Source organism: Orycteropus afer, unplaced genomic scaffold (assembly GCF_000298275.1).
Source record: "Orycteropus afer afer isolate SDZICR_OR568_19922 unplaced genomic scaffold, OryAfe1.0 scaffold00091, whole genome shotgun sequence".
Taxonomy (NCBI): domain Eukaryota; kingdom Metazoa; phylum Chordata; class Mammalia; order Tubulidentata; family Orycteropodidae; genus Orycteropus; species Orycteropus afer.
In genome coordinates, this window is record NW_006921678.1 from 4,600,609 (window position 1) to 4,628,104 (window position 27,496).

Below are 27,496 nucleotides of genomic sequence, written 5' to 3' on the forward strand. Positions count from 1 at the left end.
TATAACTGTGTATCCTCAATTAGAATAGATCCTTCATACAAAATAAGCTGTTGTTTTCTCTTAACTTGGTGGTATGTATCATTTTACCTCTTTATTCCTTAACGTGTTTATAAAAGATTAATACAAATGAACACAGATATTCTCTGAGGTTAAATTTATTCAGATCAAAAATGAGAATAATTTGGAAATCACAACTCAGTCACAGAGCTTCTGGTTATTTTCCTTTCTTTCATGTTAAGAAATACTGAAATATAGTGAGAGAAAGTGCCTTCCCATTCCCACTCCTTAAGGAACACATAAGTTAGGAGAAATAAAACTAGTATCTTATCCAGGCTTTTATAAAAGGGTTAATCAGTGAATGATTTTTATAAAACCAAAAAAAACTGAACTCACTGCCGTTAAGTCGTTTTACGACTCATAGCGACCCCTCCTTGTGTTTCTGAGGCCATATCTCTACGGAAGTAGGTTGCCCAACTTTCCTACTGAGGAGTGGCTGGGTCAAGTGTATATTGACCCTATAAGGAGCTCTGGTGACATAGTGGGTATGGCATTTGCTTGTTAACCAGAAGGTCAGTGGTTGAAACCTACCAGCTTCTCTGTGGGAGGAAGATGAGGCAATCTCCTTCCATAAAGATTTATAGGCATAGAAACCCACTGGGGTCACTATGAGTTGGAATCAACTTGACAGCAATGAGTTTGATTTTTTTGTTTTGAGTGTATATTAAACATCTGCAATTTACATATAAGATAAATTATATATCATAGGTAGGTAGATAGACAAATTGGCAGGCCTATCTGCTATATTTACTATTTTTTCATAAAATTTACAACTTACGGAATTGTCTTGAGGAAGACCATTTACAGCTTTGTAATAAAATGATGACGTCCATTTGCCATATTTTTCAAAGATATTAATTTAAAATAGAATCTTACCAAGAATAAGCTGTCTCGGATTTGCTCTTCAGTATCTTAAGGTTAAGCTTATTTTCTAGTCATGCTATAAACAGGAAAAAAATGCATGTAGTCCCAAGGCAAGTTCACAGTCACTGATTCTACTTTGTAGCTCAGGAAGCTACTTGGCATGTGCATGTGATATATTTTATCTAGAGCACTGCTTGATTTTTTTTAAATGTCTTTGCATCTAGTGATGTCAATGCATGAGCTGCTAACAACCACTGTGATTCCTCATAAAGTTAAACGAGTTTTCCTTTTTTAAACTAAATATATGGATTTATCTTTTAGATTTCCACATAGAAGAGGCACTTGATTGGCCTGGAGTATACTTGCTACCAGGCCAAGTTTCTGGTGTGGCTCTGGACTCAAAGAACAACCTGGTGATTTTCCACAGAGGTGACCATGTTTGGGATGGAAAGTAAGTAATATTTTTTTCTTCAAAGAATAAAGGAGAATGAAAATAATATGCATTGCTTTTCATTGAATTAATAGTAATGGTGAGAGAACTATAAAGGCTCTTTTTAAACTTGATTTTTGTGAAGAAATCATATTTGTACTTTTAGTATGACTGCTATAAGTAAAAGAGAGGAAAGAAGTCTTGTGCTTTTTACAACAATTAATATGGTTTTACCAACTCTTTTATGAAAGAAGACAGTAACAATCTGTGATTCTGCCCATGTACTGTTCTACTCCCCCAATCCTGAAGCTGCATCCCATTTCTAAGGGAAATAGTAATTGTCAGAATTGATTCAATACGTTGCTGAAGAGTTTTAAGATTTCAAAGAAAGTGCTTTAGATAAGCACTCAACTAGGAATGGTTACTGGTAGACTGTAATAAAGCACTTTGTTATTTACATGTACCGGGAGCAAAGGATTGTCAGGCTATTAGACTGTCACTTTTCATCAGACTGCTCCATGGCAGTGTTACCATTAGACTTCTGGAGATCAGATTGGAGCAGATTGGCCTCCACCACCTAGGAAGAAGTAGTATCTTGTCCTATGTATTTTAATATAGATTAATTTTATTACTCAAATTTTCCCTTTTCATGAGCATCAAAGACTTAAGAATAACACTAAGCCACTTGCTTAGTCTTGTCGAGTTGACTCTGACTCATTGCCAACCCTGTGTGTGTCAGAATAGAACCGTGCTCCACAGGGTTTTCAATGGCAGATTTTTCAGAAAGAGATCGCCAGTCCTTTCTTCCAGGTTGCCTCTGGGTAAACACAAACTGCTGAGCAGCCAAGTGACTGTCTTAAATCCTTGCTATTCCTCTGGTTTTCCCTTTCTAATTTTTCATTCTATATTCTACCACTTTTCTTAAATTTTTAGTAAAAACGTCTAACATTTATTGAGTGCTTTCAGTGGACTTCTCACTGTTCTAATGTGTACATAAAATACCTCAAAATACTTGGACATTGTCATTATCATCATCATTCACATTTTACAGATGAAGAAATCAAAATAATTATTTTGCCCACAGTCTCACTGTTAACAAGTATTAAAGCGAGCTATCAATCAGTATATTTTTGTCTCACTTAACCACTTTGTGGTACTGCCACTTATAGGATTGTAAGTGCATCTTAGAATTCACATGATAGTATTTTAAATAGCTTGCTCCAAAACTGAATATGTTATTTTAACTCTAAAATTCAGCACATTATTTTAATTCTCCTAAGTTATGAATATCTATTCACTCGTTTTACTATAAACATGAAGGTATAATATTAAATATTTTATCAATTAAATCTTTCAAGTGTACAACTATAGGGTCTCATTTGGAAAAACGAAGAACTATAACTAAATTGTTTTCGCCTCATTTTCAGAGATGTTGATTAAACTTATGCTAAATTCACTCTGAGGCATATATGTATGTAGTTTTCTTTGTGCAGTTGATGATAAGACTTAATCAACATTTCAAAATAGATTGGTAGCTTTGTTACTGTTTACTTGTCCTTTCCAGTTGTCACCCTTGCAAATAGTCTTAGAAAGAGATCATTTCAGAGTTCAAAGGAAACAATCAAACTCAGCATTTTCATTCATATATCTATGTTACATCATCTTAGTTATTATTGAACATCTAATGTCATTTTAACAAGTGCTTTTAAAAGCAAATGATTACTATTCATTATAGCATATTCTTCATTTTAATGAGCATTGCTACATTTTCTGCATGGATTTCTAGCCACATTTTACCAGAAAAGAAAATTACAGCATCATTTTCTCCCATTGATACTGTTTCAGCTGGCTAAAGCTAAATTGAACAAGGTCCAGTTTTCCACTTTAATATGATATGTATTGCAAATAAACAACAGAAGCTTGAATCATATAATAGAAAAAAGAATCAGTAAAGCCAGCTTGAGGTAGGAGGCTTAGTACTGTGAACCAGGAGCCCCATATGAACATTTTCTGTGGCTTATATATCAGTCCTTGCTGAAGACTTGCTTTTTTCCTGGCATCTAGCTTTCATCCAGACAACCAGTATCATGTGTAAGTAGTCCAGTTTCATTGCCAAAGCTCTGGTGTATTTTCCCTGATAAACGGCATCAACAAAGAAGTGTTAAAAATGCAAGACTTCTTCAGAGCAGATGTGCTGATTTTTCTCTTTAAATCTCTGTTTGTTCTTTCTCCTTCATCTTTATCTTTCAGATGTGAGAATACCTATTATCTCTCTTCCCTTCTATCTTTCTGCTATTGCCTGTTGGCCTTTAGCAGCCTTTGCAATCTGTGGTTGTGAGGAAATTTTCTTCTCACTCAGATCTCTGTTTCAGCCCCTCTCTGTTTTATTATTCATGAAGAGAATTAGAAATGGATAACTCTTTTGGTTATTCTTTTTGTAAAATATGTGGGCTCTGTTCTTTGAACTGCCATGCAAGACCATCCTTCCTTCATATATGTAAGTCACATCATTTAAGATAAGAAAAATATGTGTATTTTCATCATAAAAAATCCAAGGATTGAACAAAGACCAAGAAAGCACCTTCCTGCAGCATGTACAGTTTGCTGGTGAGAGAGAATGGAAATTAGAGAGATTGGATAGAAATTGTATTTTTGCTGCTACTGCAGTTAGGATAGAGTAGTAAGAAATCTTGTTTTAATTTTCCTTGGAATCTTTCCCACCAATATAACTCTCAGCTTCACAGAAGTATAGCTGTAAAAGGCCAGGGCTTGTTCTAAATCAAACCTTAGCCCTCTATATCCCATAGTTCTTAGGTGGTGATCTTTAAGTATCTATCTATCTATATTGATATATGGATATATCCATATAGCTATAGATACAGATATTCTTGGAGTTAATAAGTTCTGATTAATGCTTAGTACCCAAAGATCAATTGATGTCTTTACATCAACTCTCTATAAATACTGTTATTCTTAATTCATAACTTATAGGTCTGATCAGCCCTTACTCTTTTATTTAACCATGATAAATAAGCATGGCAACCAAAATAATAAGAAGCATCCACTTAACCATCTCAGAGGAGCCCTGGTGATGCAACAACCAACACATTCAGCTCTTAACCAAAAGGTTGGCAGTTCAAACCCACCAGCCACTCAGAGGGAGAAAGATAAGACAGTCTACTTCTGTAAAGATTTACAACCTTGGAAACCCTATGTGGCAGTTCTGCTCGATCCTATTTTCCTCCCCTTCTATCCCTTCCTTTGTATGTCTGCTTTAAGAAGTATTTTTTTACCTGAGCAGGAAATGCCTAATACCAGCAGATTTTGATGAAACTTTAAGGACCTTCTGGTGTTAGGACAAAATCGACTAGATGGCAGTGGGGTTTTGGTTTGGTGTTAGGACAACATGGCAGCTTGAGCTTCTTAAAGTTTATATGCCTCCCAGCAAGATCTGGGTAGCTTTCACCTCAGTAATACCTGTTCCTGGGTTTCTGTCTGAACATAGCCATCACTATCAAAGTCTTGGGAGCTCTGGTAGCATAGTGGCTAAGGCACTTGACTGCTCACCAGATGGCTGGCGGTTCAAACCCATCAGCCACTCCTCGGAAGGAAGGTTGGGCAATCCTACTTCTGTAGTGATACTGCCTCGGAAACCCAAGGAGGGGTCGCTATGAGTCAGGGCTGACTCGACGACACATAACAACAACAACATCATCAAAGTCTTGCCTCTTGGCTGTTCTTTAATTTATCTCAGCTTTGGCTGGGGTGCTACCGTGCAGGACCCAATCACACACCCACTAAACTAAACTGTGAATCTTGTCCCTAGGTTTTAGAGTTAGAAGTTGTTGTCCTTTAAGTCATTTATTATCTTTTCACATGGAGTTGGAAGGGATTTAGGAAATTGTATCACTTCATATTCTTTCTGTTACCAGTAAGACAAAGACCCATCATGAACTAGCTTAAAGGAAAAGAGAATTTATTAGTTTGTTTAAATGATGACAACACCAGAGAATATGATAGCCCAAATAATATCATAAATACCCATTTTTCAACCCATTTTATCCTGGTTTGCTCCATTCACAGGTTTTGACTGAAGATGCCCCCACCTTTACCTCCTGCCCCTGCTGTTTCAGAATCATAGCACTAGTCCAAATTGATAACAGGTCAACAGATAATCCTGAAATTAAGTCTTTTTACCATTATTTAGTGTGACTAGGTCATGCTTTGGGAGCTCTGATAGCATAGTGCCTAAGGCACTTGACTGCTAACTAGAAGGCTGGCAGTTCAAACCCACCAGCCACTCCTCGGAAGGAAGATGGGCAATCTACTTCTGTAGTGATACTGCCTCAGAAACCCAAGGAGGGGTCGCTGTGAGTCGGGTCCAACTCGACGGAACATAACAACAACAACAACAACAGGTCATGCTTCTGTCGTTGAACCTATGATTGTGAATAAAGGAATGAAATCCACACTGTAAATTAGCCTACATCCTTTTTTGCACTCCGGAAATGGGAGAGTGGAGTCAACATCATCTAAAGAAAATGGCATGAGAGTGGGGCTCAGAATGTTGTGTCCGTTAATGAAATATTGAGGTTCCATTGACACAAAATGGAAGAGTAGACATTGGGTATCCAGAACAGCATATGGCCTCTGAAGAGCTCATCTCCAGTCTTCCACCTAAAACAAACATCTCTTCTGCAACATCTTCCAGAGATATCCAACACCTGAATTTTTTCAGTGCCAAGAAATTTCCTCCATGTATGACACACCATTCAGTTGTGAGACTAATCTAGATGTTAAGTTCTTCATTATATTAAACCCAAATCTGAGTCCTATCACTCCAACTTTGTGAAAGAATAATGCAGGATGAATTTTCTCCCATCTTTTCATGTCAGTTAATTGCATATTTTAAGAAAATCTTCCAGAATGTTTAGTCTGAGATGTATTCTTCATACTGGTTACTTTCATCTGAAGTGACTCTGATTTTCAGCCCTTTGAAAAGTTTGGTACAGGAGTGGCCACGTAGCTCATAAATTATCTATTGATTGATGCAGTTACTACTCTTGATCTGTATTCTAGATCTCCATTAGTATAAAAAGAATTTACTTTTTTGTAGTCATTTCACCTTGTTGCCTAATTTTGAACTTGTAATCTACTAAATTCTTCAAGTACATTTCATAAAATTGTGCTCAAGTTTTTACTTTTACAATTTTATACTCACATAGTGTTTTAAAAATATTAAATTCAGAAATTTATTCTATTCACATTTTACTTCTTGTATTTACCATTATTTCATTTTACATATATTATTTGTCTTCATTGTTAATCAGAGAATGAGCTGTTCCTCCCAGCTTGTATTAGATCTCTTTGACCAGTGTGCCTTTCCTATCTTCATACATGTTGCTTATAATTCTTGAATAGTTGAATGTTTGGTTTGTGTGATGATTGAGGTTATGTGTCAACTTGGCTGGACCATGATTCTGAATAGTTTAAGCAGCTGTAGTGTGATTATTCCCATGATGAGATCTGGTGTAAGGTGGCCACTTCCATAGTGAGATATGCTGTGAGCAGCCAGTCAGTTGAAAGGGCCTTCCTTTCTTCAGGGGTGTGGCCTGCTTCTAGTATACATATGGATGTCCTGGAAAAATTCTCGCACTTTCTTTTGGATCTGGATCCTGCATCTAGCTTATCATTGTCTGGTTTTTGGAGCTGAACCAGTAGCCTGCCATATTGCCTGCCAATCTTGGAATTGTTGTCTTCACAGCTTCTGAGCCAACAATCCACCGTTTTACTTGCCAACCTTGGATTAGTCATCTGCTGAAGTCAGCAGCCTTTTATAATGCCTGCTGATCTTGGTTTCATCAACTTCTGCAGCTGCAGAGTCAAGAAAAGCCTCCAGCTTAATGTTTGACCCATGAAACAGAGACTTGACAGCCTCTACAACTGTGTGAGCCATTTCCCTAACATAAATTTCCCTATCTGTCTCTCTAAACTTTACTGGTTTTGCTTCTCTAGAGAACATAGACTAAGACAGATTGTCAAGTTTTGTTCTTAGAGAACTCATATGGTCTATTGTGAATGTTCTCCACCTTTACCACAAAATGGCACACAAATCATCTCTTCATCAAATGATTTATGCAGTTTTGCCAAGGTTACTGGTCTGTCATCTCAGAAATCTACTTGCCTCCTAACTTGAGGAAAAAAATCAGTTCAAACTTTGCCTCACTAGTTTTCTGGAGCCTCAGTTAAGATATCAACTTGGGGTTCTGCTCATACATGTGCGATTTCTTTCACACTTTAGAATTCCATTGGACCTGAGAACAGAACTTGAAGTGGCTGAGTGGTTCTTTAAAACTTTCATATCTGAAAGAAAATTATCAAGAGTTCTACAAAAAGAGTATTTCAATGTTCTATCCTTCTCGATCTCTTATTAAGATTTACCATTTTACTTGAGCCATTCTTTTCCAATTTTATGCCTTTTTTTCTAATAATAGTGCAGTGCACTGCTGTCAAGTCAGATCTGACTCATAACAACCCCTCCTTGGGTTTCCGAGGTGGTATCATGATGGAAGTAGATTGCCCAACCTTCCTTCCGAGGAGTGGCTGGCAGGTTTGAACTGCCAGCCTTCTGATTAGCAGTCAGATACCTTAGGCACTATACCACCAGAGCTCCTGATATCAATGCTAGTTAGAGAAAAACACATTTTTTTAAGACAGGAGACCTGAATTTGAATCTCAGTTACCATTTCCTAGCTTTGAGACTTTCATCAAGAAATTTAAACTCCCTTTAAGTATCCTTGTCTAAAATATAAGTTATTTAATAACACACTCATGCTATTGAGTAATAAAAAAGCACTCTGTTAAGTGACTTTGTCCTTAGTGGCCTTATTGATGGGACAGAGTCTGAAACCTGGGTGCCCTGATACCTAGGTTTGCCTTTTTTAGTCACTATTCATGATGTCTCTCATATCAGTCCATCAGGACACTATGTAATAATGTTTGTTTCTTTATCTGCCATGTGCATATGTTTTCAGAAGTAAATGTTTTTAATACAGCCTTAAGTTATATTCCATTTAAAGTCTCTGGCTTTTGTGATGGACTTACTTTCTCACTTGAAAACCTATGGTTATTTCTCTAGCTTAATTTATATAATTACAACATTAAATTTCACTTCTCTCTTCAGTTGCTATTATTTATTTCGTTAGTCCCTTAATTTTGATTGATGACACAGAAGTTTATTTTCTCCTACTCTAGCTCTTTTTTGTGTGTGATTGTAGCAAAGCATTTCTTTTCAGCCTTATCGAAATTGTTTGATTAGCCGCTAATGTGCAAAATCATTAATGGGGAATTCAAAGTGCTAAAATAAAGAACTGATGAATTCTGGCCCATAGGCCTCTGCAGTTCAGTCTTTTCAGCTGAGTGCTTTTTCAGAGAAGCAAACAAAAATCATCAGTGCTCTAGGCACTGTGTGAAATGTGCAGGGTATTATTATATCCTGTAAAAAGTTAAATGTGGTTGAAATAAAGACTCCTCTACGAGTCGGGGCCGACTCGACGGCAAACAACAACAACAACAACAACAACAACTGCAGCATACAATGTGGAGGAACTTCTTAGGAACACTAAATAAGCAGTTTGCTATAGCAACAGTGTATCCAGCTCTGCAATCTGACAGCCATTTGTAAACTATTCAAAGGTTACCTTTCGTTAAATCATAAAACATTTTATAAAGTGCTTTATTTGTCAAATTACATATATATATGTGTATATATATCTATCTATATACACACATATATGTGTGTGTGTGTGTGTAGATAGATAGATAGATAGATAGATATGTAATTTTCCCATCTAAGGAAAAATATCTTTTTACTTTGCCTGTGTAACTACCAGGGGTTAACTGTTAGTTGCACAAAGCTCCAGCTATCCCAGATTAAAGGATTAGGACCAATCGATCAGTTGAGTGACTGAATGTCCCAGGATGCTGCCAGTTTAAATGTAAAGACTTTTGTTAAAAGTTATCACAAAGATTTTGAATGAAATAGTTAAGTCCGTTGTGTTGTAGTTAGTTCTTTTAAAGCTATATTCTTCCAAAGATTTCTAAACTTTTGTAATTTGTCATTTATCTTGTTGGAATAAGTCAATGTGTTATTTTAAATGGTATTAACGTGAGTAGAGTTCCTTACCTCTGGTTTTTGTTTTGTTTGTTTGCTTTTTCCTTTGTTTTGAGGGATGGTAGTTAAATGAACAGATTCTCTAATCGGTAAATTTAAGAATTTGCCTAATCACTGAGATCCTTTATGGACATAGCAGAGATATAGTAATAAGATGAATAATAGTAATAAAGCTTTATGCCATAGGAAAAATAACACATCACACAAAATTCTCACTGTATATACTGATGACATGATGTAATTTCAAATTAAAAAAAAAAACCTCCATTTTTAATTTTTACAGTGTAATAAGATACTGAGAAAAATATCTTGGTAAGATATCTGACATTTTCTACATATCTACCTTTTTTTTATTTGCTCTGTGACTTACTGAGTTTTGTTTATTTTTATTTTCTTTGGCTCCTTCATTTGCTATTTCATAATTTGTTATTGTTGTTGTTGTTATGTGCCATCGAGTTGACCCCGACTCATAGCGACCCTCCTTGGGTTTCTGAGGCAGTATCACTATGGAAGCAGATTGCTAACCTTTCTTCTGAGGAGTGGCTGGTGGGTTTGAACCGCCATCCTTCAGGTTAGCATTCAAGTGCCTTAGGTACTGAAAAGTGGATAATGAAATAAAAATGGATGGTGTTGAAATTAGTTAACTTTATTATGTATTAACCACCACTCAAAACCAAAAACCAAACTCACTGCCATCGAGTTGGATCCGACTCATAGTGACTCCTCCTTGGGTTTCCAAGGTGGTATCACTATGGAAGTAGATTGCCCCTTCTTCCTTCCGAATGGCTGGTGGGTTTGAACCGCCAGACTTCTGGTTAGCAGTCAAATGCCTTAGGTACTTATGGCTATAAATGTTCATGCACTACAAGTTGTGTTCAGGACAATAAAACATTAGTTATTTGATACATTTATCTCCATTTGTGGGCGTAATTGACTAGGACCATTGACAAAGGATATATTTCACTTACTTACTCATCAACTACATTTTGATTTGCCTGACTAGCATAAGGACTATGCATCTGGGTTATCTGTATTTCGTCCATAACACTACTTGTTTTCTTTAAAGCCAAATCTAGTATTTCAGGTCCATGACTCTGAGCTTACATGACTTCCAGTGAGTAATTTAAGCTACAGTTACATTTTGAAATATTTGAGTGCCTGTAGAAATAAGCAGTTCCTATAAGAAATACTTTAAGTTAGAGGAGTTCAATATATGCTCTTGGGGAAGAATATCTCCTTTCTACTCTCTACTCCACAATAGTAAGTTGTAGGGATGTTGCTGCCTAAAATAGTTATGATCAGAGGTTTAAGACTGATGGTGAATATTTAAGTGAATGACAAGACAGAGAAAAGGGCCATAAAGAATTACAGGAACCCATTCTTGTGAAGCCATGAACAAGTAAACATATTGGGCTTCCTGTAAGTTTTGTCATTTTTCTGAGACAAAGAAATGTGGAATCAAGTGTGCTGAAGGCTGATATGGTCCAGTTTATGAGGCTATACAGTAGGCATCTGGACTGTCCGTATTAGTTGTCAGTGGTTCAGTGGTTGGTCAGAACACTCTCTACATGTAAACTGAGTTGTTAAGAAATATGAGGACTTGGAAGGAGGGGAGAAAACACTGCAAAAATAAAAAAGAAATATGAGGACTTAATAACTTTCCATATTACATAATTCCATATTACTAAATCTCAGGCATGAGTGGGGTAGAGGAGTAATGGACAACTGTATGTCCATGCCCAAGCAAATAACCTGTTACAATAAATAAAAATTTTAGGAAATCAAAATGGGAAAGGGGAAATATGGATAAGACCAGTGGATTGTATCAATATCAGTATCTTGGCCATGATATTGTAGTGTAGTTTTATAAAATGCTACCATTGTAGTAAACTGAGTAATGTACATAGTGCCTAAGGCATTTGACTGCTAACCAGAAAGCTGGTGGTTCACACCCACCAGCCACTCCTTGAAAGGAAGATTGGGCAATCCACTTCTGTGCAGATACCACCTTGGAAGCCCAAGGAGAGGTTGCTATGAGTCAAATCGACTCAATTGCAGTGAGTGAGTTTTTTTGGGGGGGCTGGGGGTTGTTTCGTATGTGAATTGCTAAAAGGGCAAGGAGGCCACATCTTCTGACCTCCTCTAACCACACAGGAGGAAGATAGAATCACTATCAGTAGCCCAAGGCCTATCCATACAAGACTAAACGTGTTGCCTCCCTCCAGCCCTTTCACCAACCATTCCTCCCAAAGCACCCACCACCTCTCTCCTGGGTTTGATAATTCACTGCAGTGGCCACACAGAACTCACAGATTATGGGGTTTATTAGGGAAGCACCAGATTACAATTCAAGTTCAAGAAAAATGCTCAGTCCCTCTCAGCCCACCATCTCTCAGCCAACAGTCTCTCACAGTCTTTCTCCCAGCAGTACGTGTCCCTCGGTGTCTCTCTCAGCAATGTGTGCCTCTTGTGTCTCTTTCCCAGCAGCGCATGTCACTCAGGAGCATGTTCCTTCTCTGCAGTACGTCCTTCTCACCTAGTAGACAGACTTCTGCCTCTCAGAGGCCTCCTTTTGAGCCTGGCAGAGTAGCCAAACTAGCCAATCATAACATCAGAATACTAAGCCCCTGAGAGAGAGTGATCTTCCCAGAACATTGCTTTGTGCCACGCCCAACAGAAATACCCCAGGTGGATAACTTTTACAATCAGGAGCTCCTCAGTTGCTCATAGCAAATTCCACCATGGAGTTTACAAAGATTTATGGCTAGAAAAGCCATAACAGGTAATTTGCTACACTGCATGAATATATAATTATGTCAATAAAATTTTCAGTTAAAGAAGAGGAGAAATAGATTTTGAACTCCTAGTAGATAGGGGAAGTATAATCTTCACATTATTCAGATTGCCATTGTGCCTTTACATAGCTCTAGAATACTTCTGAACAGTGGGAAATGTAAGATTTAAAACTTAAAAAGAGATAGTGAATGAGGATATGAATGTGAAACTTAAGCATATGGAGTCTTATAGTCAACCTGAAGTTATCAAATATAATGAAGTTGGGAAAAAAAGGAAGAAACACCATGGTTGAATCTGATAACTATTTTTTCTAAAGGAAAAGCTATAGCATTCTTTGTGAAGAAATTCATACAGAAAATACTTGGAGATACAGGATAAACCCTTTGGTATTTTGTAATAGAAGGAGTGATTTCATGCTTACTCTTTATAGGCCTCCTCAGATTTAATGACATTTTGTCTATTTTTAAGAAGGTAGAGAGTTAGGTAATGGTTAAAGCATCAGCTGCTAACCAGAGGTCAGCGGTTAAAACCCACTAACTGCTCGTTGGGAGAAAGATGAAGCAGTCTGCTTCCATAAAGATTTAAAGCCTTGGAAACCCTATGGGGCAGTTCTACTCTGTCCTGCAGGGTTGCTATGTGTCAGAATCAATTGATAACAGTTGGTTTGGTTTTATGGGTTTTGTTTTGTTTTGTTTTCTGTATTTTTGCATAGGTTTCTAGCTAGTAAAATTTTGTTTTCAATTTGGTAATGATCCCATGAATATCTTATATAAAATCAGTTTTATTAGAGATGCAACTTCTATTTCATAAATATATGTATTTTTTTCTAAATACTGCTGTGTGGTTTTAATTGCACATAATAGGATATATTAGGTTGGCAAAGCTAAATCAGTACTTTATATCCAATTGAATATATCATTAATAAGAATTGCTTCAGGGATTTATTGATATCTTTTAGGAAAAAAATACCCAAAAGACTGTAACAGTCAAGAAGCTTAAATAATGGTGTATATTTTTAATGGGGAGCCCTGTAGCATAGTGCCTAAGGCACTTGACTGCTAACCAGAAAGGCTGGCAGTTCAAACCCACCAGCTGCTCCTCGGAAGGAAGATGGGGCAATCTACTTCTGTAGTGATCCTGCCTCGGAAACCCAAGGAAGGGTCACTATGAGTCGGATCCAACTTGATGGCACATAACAACAACAACATATTTTTAATGACAAGAGAATATAATTCTAATGATTTGCTTCTTTTAGGAGGCTACATAAGTTCTGTAAATCTATCTAACCAACTAATCAATAGATGTATGACAGATATAAGTCTGTCACCCTCCCATATTGCAAATACATGTCCATAAATATTTAATGTTATTTGATAGGTTCTTCTTTTGCTTACACAGTTGAACTACAGAATATTAACAGTATTTTTAGTCACCATCTTGTCTATCAGCTTAAGAAAAATTCTATTTTATAGAGCGATTCATTTATTGCAGTGATAGGTCAGGTGTAGCAAGGATTGTGAGGATGGCACAGGACCGGGCAGTATTTTGTTCTCTTGTACACAGGGTTGCAGGGAGTCGGAGCTGACTCAGCAGCACCACCACCAGCAGCTCACTGATTATCCATTAACTTTATCTGGCCAAAATTTATGTGGCCCAACCATGTGGTGATCCAGTTCACTGTGTTTGAAAGTATAAGTTAGTCTCCTAGTACTACTTGTATTCGTCTCTGTATCATATAAGCTTAGATTGGAGTTTGTCATTTATCCCCAGTAACATATAATTTTCCAAACCAGAATCCAAATAAATAGTGTCTGTGGTAACTATTAACTTAAGGAAAGTTATTACTAATAATAATGGTAGAAATACATTATTTAAGGAAAGGTATCACTAACAATAAAGGTTCAAATACATATATATATGTATATATATACACATATATGTAAATGTGTGTGTGTATGTGTGTGTGTGTGTGTGTGTATATCTATATATATCTATATATATCTATATATATAGATATATATATCTCAAACTGCATATTTTCTAACAGCCAAGGAGGTACTGGATTAAAAGCAGAAATTTTCATATTTGTTTTAATTTTTGTAATATTGTGTACTTGCTCTTATATTTACAAAAAACTGTTATATGGAAAACAATGTTATGTTTGTGTTTAAAGTGCATAAGCATATTTTTGTTCAGCATATAAATCTTCCTATTTTTTAAAATATTTTGAGCATTCTATCCTTTATCCTTATAATATGTGTTTGCATAGGAAGTATAACAAACATATTTTTTATTAACCCTTCTGGCTACTATTATTATTTTTATGGAGAAATTTAGAATAGTGCTTTCTTTCGTAAATTGAAGGAAATAACTCATTGAATTAAACTAATTTTAAGAGCTTTTTAAATAATTGTTAAAGTTTTAAACGATTGTTATTTAAAGTGTTCTAGACCAGGACTCTCAAACTCTTATGTTCATAGAAGTCATGGAGTGACCTTGTTAAAATGCAGATCTGACTGGGTGAGTCTGAGACTGCATTTCTGAGTGATGCTGATGCTGCTGTTTCCCTGATCACTGTGAGAAGCACAGTTTTGCAGACTAATGGTATACATGTCATCCAAGCTACTTAAATATGGAGGACAAAGAATGACGTTAAATACAACTGAGTTCCTCTTTGAATCTGTAATTAGAATATCAATTGAGTGATCTTTATTTCTCAAGTTTACTGGAGTTTTTGATCAGTGCTTCTCAATTCTAATTCATTTTGTTTAGCTCTTTTGACAGCAAGTTTGTTTACCAGCAAAGAGGGCTTGGACCAATTGAAGAAGACACTATTCTTGTCATTGATCCAAATAATGCTGCAGTACTCCAATCCAGTGGCAAAAATCTGTGAGTTATATTACTTATGTGTTATTAAAGGCTTCTATTACATGTATTTGCATGTAAAGTATATCACTGGTCTGTCTTGGAAAGATAGAGTTGTAGAGCAGTGGTAGGAAAGCCCAGCCCAAGAAAGCAGGAAAATAATTCAGTCACCCCATCTTTACATTTTCTAAATAAACCAGTTGCCATTGACCCCATGTATGTCACAGTACTGGCTCCATAGGGTTTTCATGGCTGACTTCTCAGGAGTAGGTCATGAGGCCTTTCTTCCAAGGTACCTTGGGTAGACTTTTCTTAGCAGCTGATTTTGTTCACCATTTGCACCACCAAGGCATTCCATTCTCCATTTTCTAAATAGGTAATTCTAAGCCTGGGTTGAATATTTATAATCACCTGGGAATCTTTGAAAAAATGAAGAAGAAAATATTCAGTTGTAGTTTTAAAGTTCCCTAGTTGATTCTAATATGTAATCAAGAGTGAGCCATTATATACCCAGCTAATGAAATGATTTACTGGTCAGCTAGATCTGAAGAGGGAAAAATACAAAAAAGTTTATCAGAAGAGTTGCATAACCAAAGTTATCAAGTAATCACAGTTGAGAAAAAAGGCTTCTTCACATCTCAAAATGAAGACTAAGCAAATGCCATTTTCAGCCTTCATTAGCATGCACAAATAATTTGGCTTTGAAAGCTGCTCATTATTTGCTCTTTTTCCTATATGGCATTTGGCAGCCAAAAAAAAGTTGGCTGATATTCACAGTCATTGAAAGAAAGGGACACCTACTTAAAGAGTGTCCTCAGCCATGTCAACCTGGCAGTTTTGAGGACTATAACCTACTCCATTTGCTTAGACACAAAGAAGGCCAGCTTCCTTGAAAGTCAAGGAGCCATCTGCTTTGAATCCTGTTGTGTATGGAGATGGTAATAATGAGGTTTTGATTTTTTTGGATAGGTTTCTAGGATGATGAGTCAGGGGCGGCATTCTAATGTCAGCTCTACTACTCAGTGTGCTTGAACCTCTCTTTTGTGCTCTACCCATAAAGCAGAAGCAGACTCATTCCTGAAAGAAATTAAGGAGTAAGGCAGAACAACTGCTCCTAAGTCAACTTCAATATCAGTGGGATACCTCTGTTGAAGGGAAATCATAACCCTCACATTCAGTTACCAAGGCAGGGACCTAGTTCAGTTAATGAATCTGGATCAAGGTGTGTCAGTGTTGGCTCATGACAAAATCTATTGTGCTAACACATACTAAGGTTAGACACCTAAAAAAATAGCTTGTGGATTGAGATGTCATTAGACCAAAACCACATTAAGAATTGTCCACATGCTTGTTAAGTCTATCAAAGTTCCTTAAATCTGCAGGCCTCTGTCTGCATTAGCCTACAGTTCTCCTATTCTGATCATTCAAATGGATTTTATAAATAAATTAACCTTCTCTAATGATTTTCCAGCTTACCACTTCACTTCCTTCGATGAGCACAGTCCGTTTTTGCTGAAAGTTGTATTTCTTTGGGTTTTACTGTCTTAAATAGGTACTCTTAACAATTTTGAGTAATATATTTTATATTCATGTAGCATTGCATTGCCTTGCAGTATATTTAAACTATTCAAAATGCCTACATAAATCAATTTTTGTTTCTCTAGACAGGTGGATTTTATACATATCTAAGAGGTTGATATTTATAACTTTAGAACCTGTTTTTAAATGGATACTATATTGTTTGCTCTAATTTATTCTGCTTTATGATAAATATTTTTAATTTATATATAGCCTTCATTTATTGATTTTTAATATGATTCATACTACTTAAGGTTTGTCATGGATCTATATCTAATAATTCAATTTGGTCTTTTCTGTAGTAGGGAAGTATACATTTATCACTTCATATTCTTCAGAATTCTTCAGAAAAAGAATTCCCTCATGTATGCTTTGGGAAAATATATATAATTAAGATAATTATTTTTTTATTTTACAGATTTTATTTACCACATGGCTTGAGTGTAGATAAAGATGGAAATTATTGGGTCACAGATGTGGCTCTTCATCAGGTAATCTACTGATTTGGCAGTTATTCAAATAGAAGCTATAATAGAACTATGCTTTCAAAATGCTCTAATTTTCTGGAGTTTTGTGGATCTTTTTCTGTGGCGCAATAAGTTTGTAACAAGAAAATGGAACAGCCATATCTGAATATTTTCTTTTTGAATTCAGAGCTAGAAAAGTTAGCGTATAAATTATCAAGTCTCCTTTCTCCCTTGGGTTGGCAGTGGAGTTAGACTATGACGATGATGTGGGCCCTCTCCACACCTTGACTTGCTACATTTACTTTGGCTTTCTTTATCTAAGTCTTAATATACTTTTTTACCACTCACATTTATGTTTTCTTTTCTAAGCCACATTATTCTATAAATTGAGACAAAGTCTGTAGTAAGTATATGTTTATGTGTAAAAAATAAGATTTTAAAACATGTTCAAGGACAAATATTTTGTCCTTTTTCAAAAGAGTTATATTTCAGTCACAGAATTGTCATAAGGTGTTCCCCTTCCCTCCCTAATAAGCTTAAATTTAATAACATTGTTATGAATAGGAGGCAAAGAACTAGAAAAACACCTTCAAAAAACACGGTAATAAGAGTTATTAAATTGTTCTCGCCACAGTTGTCAAACATCATCTTAGCAAACATTTATTTCTCATATATTATATCTGAAGAGTATTTTCCAATTAGTTAAAGAAAGACAGAAAGGAAGTGTCAGGAGTGAAGTGGAACAAGACAACCATGTGTATGTCACCATTTGCCACTCATTAACTGGATGACCTTGAGAAAAATCAATTAATCTCTGTAGACCTCATCTATCAAACAAAGGAATCTGGTAGAATGGTTCCTAGAATTCCAAGTAGTTCTAAAAACTGTCTTCTTTTGAATAAGCCCCTCAGAGCTTACACGCACATTGCCTGTAAAACTAATCTTAGTCATGCTGGGTAACTGTCAATGATAACCATGAAAAGCAGGTAAATCCTTTATTTCCTTTTAAAAAGGTATTCAAACTGGATCCAAACAGTAAAGAAGGCCCTCTGTTAATCCTGGGAAGAAGCATGCAACCAGGCAGTGACCAGAATCATTTCTGTCAACCCACTGATGTCGCTGTGGATCCAGAGACTGGAACCATTTTTGTATCAGATGGTTACTGTAACAGTCGAATTGTGCAGTTTTCATCAACTGGAAAGTTCATCACACAGTGGGGAGAAGGTACCCAAGAAGACTCTTGATCTCTAATTGTAATTCTTAGCCAGAATCAGTTGGAACGAGAGATTGGCCACCTTTCACATTCTGTGGGATGAATTGTCCTTTAAGTGAGGAAAACAGGGTCTTTGTGTCTCCCTAGTTGGCTTACATACACACACACATGCTCAAAGGCACATAGGTCTTATAAAAGGAAAATGAAGATTTACCAAAAAGTTTTATCTAAATTAGGGAGAAAATCTGTTGTCAGAGGTATCATAGAATAAACTTAAAAACTGATATACCTTATTTCCCCCCTCTTTCCAGAAATTTAATGGTTTACTTTCATGAATATGGAAAATTATAAAATCATAGTCAGACCTTAGGTGATTTTATAAATTGTATATCTGAAGTTTTTCTTTGTTCTGTAGAGTCTTCAGGGAGCAATCCTAAGCCAGGCCAGTTCAGTGTTCCTCACAGCTTGGCCCTTGTACCTCATTTGGGCCAGTTATGTGTGGCAGACAGGGAAAATGGTCGGATCCAGTGTTTTAAAACTGACACCAAAGAATTTGTAAGAGAAATCAAGCATGCGTCATTTGGAAGAAATGTATTTGCAATTTCATATATACCAGGTATTTAATCTTAATTTTTGTATATATACCAATCTCTATTCTTGAAAAGTATCCATATTATCTTCACATGCTCTTTATTTTTTTTCCTTATTAAAGGGTTGAAAATGCCTTATATATCAAAGCTTAAAATATCTTAAAACTGTTAGTGCATTAGAAATAATTTTCAACTCAAACCCACTTTCACATTAGATTCTGACTCATAGCAATCTTACAGGACAGACTTCAGCTGCCACATAGAGTTTCCAAGGTTGTAAATCTTTATGGTAACTGACTACCACATCCTTCTCCCACAGAGTGGGTATGAGTTTGAACTGTCAACCTTTCAGTTAGTAGCTGAGCACTTTAATCACTGTGCTATTAGTGGTCCATTTTCACTCAAGTGACACTGTTCTTTATACACAAATAATGAAGAATTCAATGATTTAACAACTGTTTTTAAAGTTAAAAAAAAACTGTTTCCAAACATGGATTTTCATTTTTCCTTAATTACGATAACCTGCTGTAGTTATTAAATGACTAATATTATGTCTTCACACATCATCAACAGATAGTGTGTGTCTAATAGAACCAGTATTCCAAATACTTCTTTATCACTTTTTTTTATAAATGGTAGGCAATTAAAAATAGAAATATAAATACATAAAATAAGTAGATTGCCTCATCTCACCGAACAACTTTATTATTCATGGCAGTATTATAAAAAAGATGGTCCTTTTTAAAAAAAAAAAAAAACAAGGAAAACATGTCTTTGATAATCTGAAACAATCATCTCACATTTTCAAACTACAGTTGTTTAAAGTCAGGTACTCTTTCTATTTATACTGTAATTTTACTTAATTTCTCTCTAACGTCTCTCTAATATTTAGTTATGGTAGGTACAGTATATGATTGAAAAGAGTCTGATATCCTAAAATGATTAGGCAAATAAGGAGACTCTTCTCATTATCTATTTAGGATGCCTGTGACATCTATATTTACTGCTAACCAGAAGGCTGGTGGTTCAAACCCACCAGCCACTCCTCAGAAGGAAGATGGGGCAATCTACTTCAGTAGTGATACTGCCTTGGAAACCCAAGGAGGGGTCACTGTGAGTCGGGGCCGACTCGATGGCACACACCACCACCAACAACAATCTGTATGTGTATATTCCTGAATTTTGCTGGCTTCTCAAATGGAACAGACCTTCCAGTTCCTGGTTTTCCTATTACAAGGAGGTTAGCCATCTAACCTGTTTGCCTGTGATCTTGTCATTCAGAAAAAGACATCCTGCTAATTACTTATTCTCTACTTTTGTTGCCAATTACAGGAATCAGATTGACCCTTTTTCAGTTGATTGTGTGTGAATGTTCATGTGTATATTTGAAAACCAGTCTTGTCTGTATTTTAAAGGGAGCGTAACTGTATATGTTATCACAGGTTTGCTCTTCGCGGTGAATGGGAAGCCTTATTTTGGGGATCAAGAGCCTGTTCAAGGATTTGTGATGAACTTTTCCAATGGGGAAATAATAGGCGTCTTCAAGCCAGTACGCAAGGTATTTATAAGCATTGCCTAGGTTTCAATATTTATGAGAATAAAACTAAAATAAGAATCCTGATGTTCAACTTGTCATTTTATAATTAAAAAAAAAAAAAGTAGTTATGATAATTTTCTTATCTAGGTTGATGAGAGTGTCCTATTACAGTGTTTTTGTCTAGAATAAATGCCTTTGTCCGTTCTTAAATCAATTTCCTCAGATGCAAATTAACACTATGTAATATGTTCTTGTTAAGGTTCTTAGTAGAATTTGCATACCATCACAGGTATGAATAACCTGTACTTTAAAATGCCTTTAAAAAATTAGTCTTTTCCTAATTTTATTCAAATAAGAAAGACATCAGAGTAGTTGACATTGTATTTATATAGTTCTCTCAGATTCCACAAGTCTTGTCTGCTTTTTTACTGCTATGATGATACTAAGCAACAAGATTTGAAAATAGCATTTCATGGAACTTATTCAAGTCCTGAAAACTTGGCTTAGGTAAGGACTAAAGACTAGTTTTGAGTTCACAAATTGTTTACCATTATTTATTCTTACAGTGTATTTTACAAGTCCAGTGACTAGGGATCAATGTGACCTAGACTTTCCAGCTTCCCAGTTTACTTTCTTTGCAGGGTGACTGCCACATACACTACATCAACATGCATATGACACATCAATTTTCAAACTTCAACATGCTAAAATGTTGCAAATAAAAGTTGTTTTTCCAAAACATGTAGAGATTTATTGGCTTTACTTGAATCAAAATGCAGCTATCAGAAGAAGCCACTGGACAAAATGTATCTTGATAATAACTTTTTTTTTATTGTGATTTGGGTGAAAGTTTACAGAACAAATTCATTTTCCATACAGCAATTTGTACACATTTTGCTTCATGACATTTACTGCAGTTCCCTACAATGTAACAGCTCTCTTCCTGCTTGCTCCCAGTTGCACTCCACCTCTGTTCTTCCATGATTGATTGCTCCAAGGAGTGTATCTACCTGATATAAATGTTCACCCTATATGCCTGTCTTTTGTTTGGCTGAAAACCACAGGAGTGAGTTCAGTTCCAGACCTGAAGGGTAACTAGAGGCCATAGTCTTGGGGTCTCACCAGGCTCTTTCAGACCAGTAAACCTGGTCTTTTTTTTTTTTTTTTTTTAATCATTTTGATTTTTGGTCTATATTGTTCTCCTACTCTATCCAGGATCTTGATAATAATTGTTGTATTAATCTCTTAAGATACCATGTTTTCTAGATTAAAAGAAAACTTTAAAAATGCCTCAATCTTTTAGAAATACTGACAACTAGTTTGGGGTTTATCATCACATTTCATCCCAGGAGTATAATTAAGTACTTACTGTCTGTCGAAGGATCTCTGGTGATATAGTTCCTAAGGCATTAGAAGGTTGGTGGTTTAAATCCACCAGCCACTCTACAGAAGGAAGACCAGGCAGTCTATTTCTGTTGAGATTTACTGCCTCAGAAATCCAAAGGGGGTTGCTATGAGTCAGAATCAGCTTGATGGCGGTGAGTTTGGTGTTTTTGGTTTTACTATGTGTCAGGTATTATGCCAGATACTGAAGATACAAAAAGAGTAAACAGAACAAGTTACACCTCAGCAGAGCTTTTCATCACATATATAAATTACTGGTTGTGAAGTGAACCTAAAGTGAATCTGAACTAAAGTTTCCAGTACAGATTTCTTTTTTTGGGTTTCTATTCATATACAGCAAATAAGACTTTTCATAGGACAGTTTCACCTGAAAAACAATAAGTAATCAAATATGAAATCATAGTAGCCCTTCAGAAAGCAACACATTATATTGAAAAGATATACTTCATGAGAGCCAAACATATTCACAGATCGGGGCTGGTGTAGGGAGCTTGCATGCAGTCTAGGATCAAGAATCAATGCTCATTAGGCGGCACTGAGTTGATGTTAATGGTGGTAATAGATTTGGAAAAGGATATCAAGAATGGTTTCACAACTTAAAAAATGCTATCAGTGTTAGTAAATTGTATATGTAGAAATTTTTCAGATAGTGTATGTTTTGTTACCTGTATTTTCACCACAATCAAATAAAAAAGATACTTCATAGTGTTTCAACTCATTGATTTTCTTAATCTTCATTGTTTTGCTCCTTATGCTAACCTCCTCTATCTACTGATAAAGTAAGATACTGCTTTATTTAAGATCTTCACTTTGCAAGTGGAGTGCTTACCTTGCTGGTTCCTTTAATGAACCAGTATAAATCAGTGTATTAACTTTTAATTCAAATATGTGTCGAGAAATCAAAACAGAGTGCTATGCAAGAAACTAGAATCTAAGTAATCCTCACTCTTGAAAATGTGTACAGCTCTCAATCAAAATTTCAGAAAGCAGTGTGCCTATACATAAGCGTTCCTGAAACATAGCGATGTCACAGTATATGGGTTAATACAGCAAACTTGAAAAAGCCTAACTCATAGATGAAATTTGCTTTTCCTTTAAGTAAACAAGACTTGATATCACACCAACATAGAAATGTATTCTGTATTGACTCAGTAAGCTGAAATCAGTTTATAAATCTCACAGAATTTTTGTTTAATTTGATTATCATCATAAAGATTAAGTGGGTGAAGAAATAATATGATATATTAACTGCTATATAAGAAAATATTTGTCTTTCAAGGCAGAAGTCAAGTTTTACATTGTGTCTATGCTTCTGTCTGTCATTTGCCACTTACCTCCTTGTGTATTTCAGTTCTCTCTTGTCAACTATTAATTTTCTAGAAATATATATGTCTGTCTGAGTATACAATCTTCATTTTCATGTCTGTGCAAGGAAGCTGGGGGATGATAGGATGATAAAGAAGATGATTCTATTAAATAGTATCAAAAAAGGGACAAAAAACACATAATCACCCCTAAATTCTCTCCCACAACCCATAATCAAAGGAAGTACTATTGGTACTTCATCGTATGCTTTCACACACACCCTTTAGCCTGCCATTTTTCATCTTCTTTCTTATTCAAGGCAGCTAATGTTGGAAAGGAAAGGAATGATCCCCATCCCACCCCCAACACACATACAGATACATAAGTATTTTCACAATTGAGATGAAAGATTTATGTAAGTTAAATGTCTTGGGCAAAGCTGTACAGTAAGTAGCTCACCCAGATCTCAAACTCATGTCTGTCTGACTCTAAAATGAGCTTTACTTAGCATTCTGTATTTTGAGTGCTGGTACCTTCATTTGATAAATGAAGTTAGATTATCCTGGAGTCCTGTAATCCCTGGAATACACATTCATATGTTAAGAGGTATATGAAGGCATAGCATAAACATGATACAACTTCCTAGAAGAGCCATTATACTTAATGTTAAGTAAGTTTAAGTTATGTTTCTATTAAAGCAAATGTGGTTATGATACACAAAAGATAAAAATTTTTCTCATGAATTTTTAAGATAAAATAGAAGATTTTAAGGGATTGTCCTTGCCTATGTCCATCCATGCCTGAGGAGGATGCTATTGTTCTCCTCTGGTGTCATTTTTATTTTGTTAGAGCTACCTCAGGCGAAATATTTTCAAACCCTGCATTAGAAGTCCCTTCAACTCTGAAATACTATATGCAGCAACATAATTTTGCTGTTTCAAATAATACAGAACCATGGAACAGGTCATTAAAAACATTACAGTTAAGTACTTCTGATTGCAATAGAATGGAGGTCCACAAGTCCCACCCACTGTGCATTCCTGTGAGCCCTTACAATGGCTCTGAAATATGTCTCACAGAACTTTTGGCTCTGTCGATCAGTGTGGAAGCAGTGATAGAGATTTAATGTTATTTTATCCTTGAATTTATGACTGTTGTTGAGATTTATTTAAAGCAAAGTCTTTGGCCTTAAATAGTTCATACATTCCCCCTTCACCTGTATTCCATCTATTATAGTATTTTTCCTACCAGGAAATCTGAAGTATTTTATAACCATATGTTTTACAAAGCTGTTTGTATAGAACAGACACTGCCTATAATTTGTAACTCTGTTGCCACCCATTAGCTGAATCCAAAAAAAGATAAATGTTTAACCATAGGTTTGTGATATTTCAACAAGGCAACATTTTGATTTCTGGCTCTCTGTCTTTCTTTTGCACATTAGTCACAGCTCATTGGATGGAGCCTCCTTGGCACAGCTCTCATTTTTCTTTTCAACATGACAAACTGTTGTTGATTTTAAAGCACAATAGTATCTCCTAAACATGTATTCTTTTGCCCCTCCTAAAGTGAGCTAAGAAGAGTAACTTGTCCTTTGGTGACCTTTGTTCTCAGCAAAGGTGTACAGATGTTAGCTGATAAGCCCATAGTCTGGATAGTGCTTCTTTTTATACTCACTAGTCATATTTTTAAGAACTGTACATGCAGGCAGGCCTGCTGGTCTCAAAAGCGAAAGAAGTTATCTACACCCTGCCAAGAGGAGGACACATGGTACCTTTGTAAGCTTCAATAAACAGTAAAGTCAGAAGCACAAGGTTTTAAGCCATTTTACCAGAAATTTGTTGTGTGACCCCAAGCAAGTTACATAAAATGCTCTTGTGCTTCCTGTGCCCTCGTGTTTGAGAAGACAGTGATTTGAAATGAAGATACATCCTGAGGAAGAACATATTAAAACATTTGAGTATCTGAAGTGGGTACAAAAGCCCAGGAAGTATTTGAGGGTGCCATTCAATTTGTTTTTTTTTTTTTTTTTTTTTGCTGACTGAAAATATTTCAGACATTGGACTTTAGAGTAGAAAATCCATATTGTTATATATCTCCTAGTATGTCCTTGAATACCTAGAATCTGTATTGATTATTCTTACCAGTAATGTACAAATGGGAGCTCTGGTGGCATTGTGCCTAAGGCATTTGACTGCTAACCAGGAGCCCACCCCTTGGAAGGAAGATTGGGCAATCTACTTCTGCAGTGATACTGCCTCAGAAGCCCAAGGAAGGGTCTCTGTGAGTCGGATCCGACTCAATAGTAGTGAGTTTGTTTTTGTTTTTTCTGAATGTACAAATAGTTTTTAAGGGTAGGATAGCTTGATGGGAATAGTAACATAAGCTAATCCTGTTCTGTTTGACTTATACAGATCAAAATAGACAAATTTGATAGGGGTTAAAAGGTAGGAGAAACATGAAGGCAAAAATAAATATAAATAGATAGATGATATAATACCAAGTAAACAATGATATAATACCAAATGAGATCATTTACTTGTAGATGTTTGCTTTTTAACATGTTGGAAAATCAGTGGTAAAGATTATTTGGCATTTCACAATGCCTAGAATTATACCTGAAACAGATTTGGTACCCAATGAATTAATAGACCTTTGTACTACATTTGCTATGATGAGAAGTATTATTGCTTTGATTTGAGTAATATGCCTACTGCTTTGTTGTGTGCTTTTGTGTGTATGTGTATGTGTGTGTGTCTTTTCATGAAGGATTCAAGAGTAGGCTCATCATCCTAATTTGTGGCTTTCTATTTTTGCAGCATTTTGACATGCCTCATGATATTGTTGCATCTGAAGATGGGACGGTGTATGTTGGAGACGCTCACACCAATACTGTGTGGAAGTTCACCTCAACTGAAAGTATGCTTGTTACTTCATCACTGTCCACCTTTTGCCCAGTTATATTGCTTGGAAATGAAACAAAAACATTTGCATTTCATTCTCTTTTTATTAATAGGAATGGGAAAATAAGATACAAATTAGCAGTTCTTGAAAGCCCTTCTTGATACTCAATTCAAAGATTAAATTAATTTTTTAAAAGTGGAGAGAAACATCTTTTTCTCTTTTCTCTGGCAGGTATCCTCTTGTTTCCAGTTATTCCACAGGAAATTCTCAATGCCTAAAGTAACATCTGTTGCGCAAAAACCAATGTTAAATCTAACTTAGATCCAGAGGGAGGAGATGGCCTTGGCAAGGCAGAGGGGCTGCCTTCTCCATAGACATCACTTCCCACACGGCTCTTCAGCTCTCAGAAGCTGCTGAGCATCTAGGAATGCCAGCATCTGTCAGACAGTATTCTCAAACAGGAAACACTTCACATTTTCCATTTAGGCTTCAGCCTTCCCAAAATACTTAACTGTTATATGTTCATGTAACTTAAAAGTTTGGGGACAGAAGCTTTGTTCTTTAGTGATTAAGCCAGCTAGTTTTAAGGTTTCCTAATTGCGTATTGGACAGTATATCTAATTTTTAGAAAATATAGCCACTTAGCCCCTACTCTCACATAATTGGGTAGTAACCAAAAGGTTAGAGCTTCAGAGCTTCCCAAAGGTGCCTCAGAAAAGAGGCCTGGTGATCTGCTTTGAAAAAAATCAGCCATTGAAAACATTATGGAGAACAGTTCTACTCTGACACACATGGGGTTGCCATGAGTCAGAATTGATTCCATAGCAACTGGCTTTTGCCATAGAGAAAAACACAATTTATCTAAATTGAAGAGCACTGAATGCTTCTTGTTGTTGTTATTGTTAGGTGCTTTTGAGTCGGTTCCAACTCACAGTGACTCCATGTACAAACAGAACAATACACTGCCAACTCCTGCCCCATCCTCACAGTCATTGTTATGTGTGAGCCTATTGTTGCAGCCAATGTGTCAATCCATTTCATTGAAGGTATTTCTCTTTTTCGCTGACCCTCTACTTTACCCTCAACAAGATGGATTGACACAGTTGCTACAACGATGGGCTCAGGTATAGCAAGGAACATGGAGCTGGCACAGGACTAGGCAGTGTTTCGTTCTGCTGTGCAGGGGGTCGCTATGAGTTGGAAATGACTTAACGGCACCTAACAATAACAACAACTACTTTACCAAGCATTATGTCTTTCTCCAGGGACTAGTCCCTCCTGATAACATATCCGAAATACATGAGACAGTCTCA

The 27,496-nt window shown here is 36.1% G+C and overlaps 1 protein-coding gene across 1 annotated transcript in view; it reads left to right on the top strand.

Moving 5' to 3' along the window:
* PAM (peptidylglycine alpha-amidating monooxygenase) overlaps nucleotides 1-27,496 on the top strand; it is a 219,629-nt gene that overhangs the window by 180,409 nt on the left and 11,724 nt on the right. Inside the window, exons 15-21 of the mRNA XM_007942482.2 lie at nucleotides 1,243-1,372; nucleotides 15,093-15,209; nucleotides 17,182-17,254; nucleotides 18,244-18,454; nucleotides 18,859-19,059; nucleotides 20,476-20,591; nucleotides 26,099-26,198. Of these exons, the coding sequence (XP_007940673.1) occupies nucleotides 1,243-1,372; nucleotides 15,093-15,209; nucleotides 17,182-17,254; nucleotides 18,244-18,454; nucleotides 18,859-19,059; nucleotides 20,476-20,591; nucleotides 26,099-26,198 (948 nt within the window). The remainder of the gene's footprint in view (nucleotides 1-1,242; nucleotides 1,373-15,092; nucleotides 15,210-17,181; nucleotides 17,255-18,243; nucleotides 18,455-18,858; nucleotides 19,060-20,475; nucleotides 20,592-26,098; nucleotides 26,199-27,496) is intronic.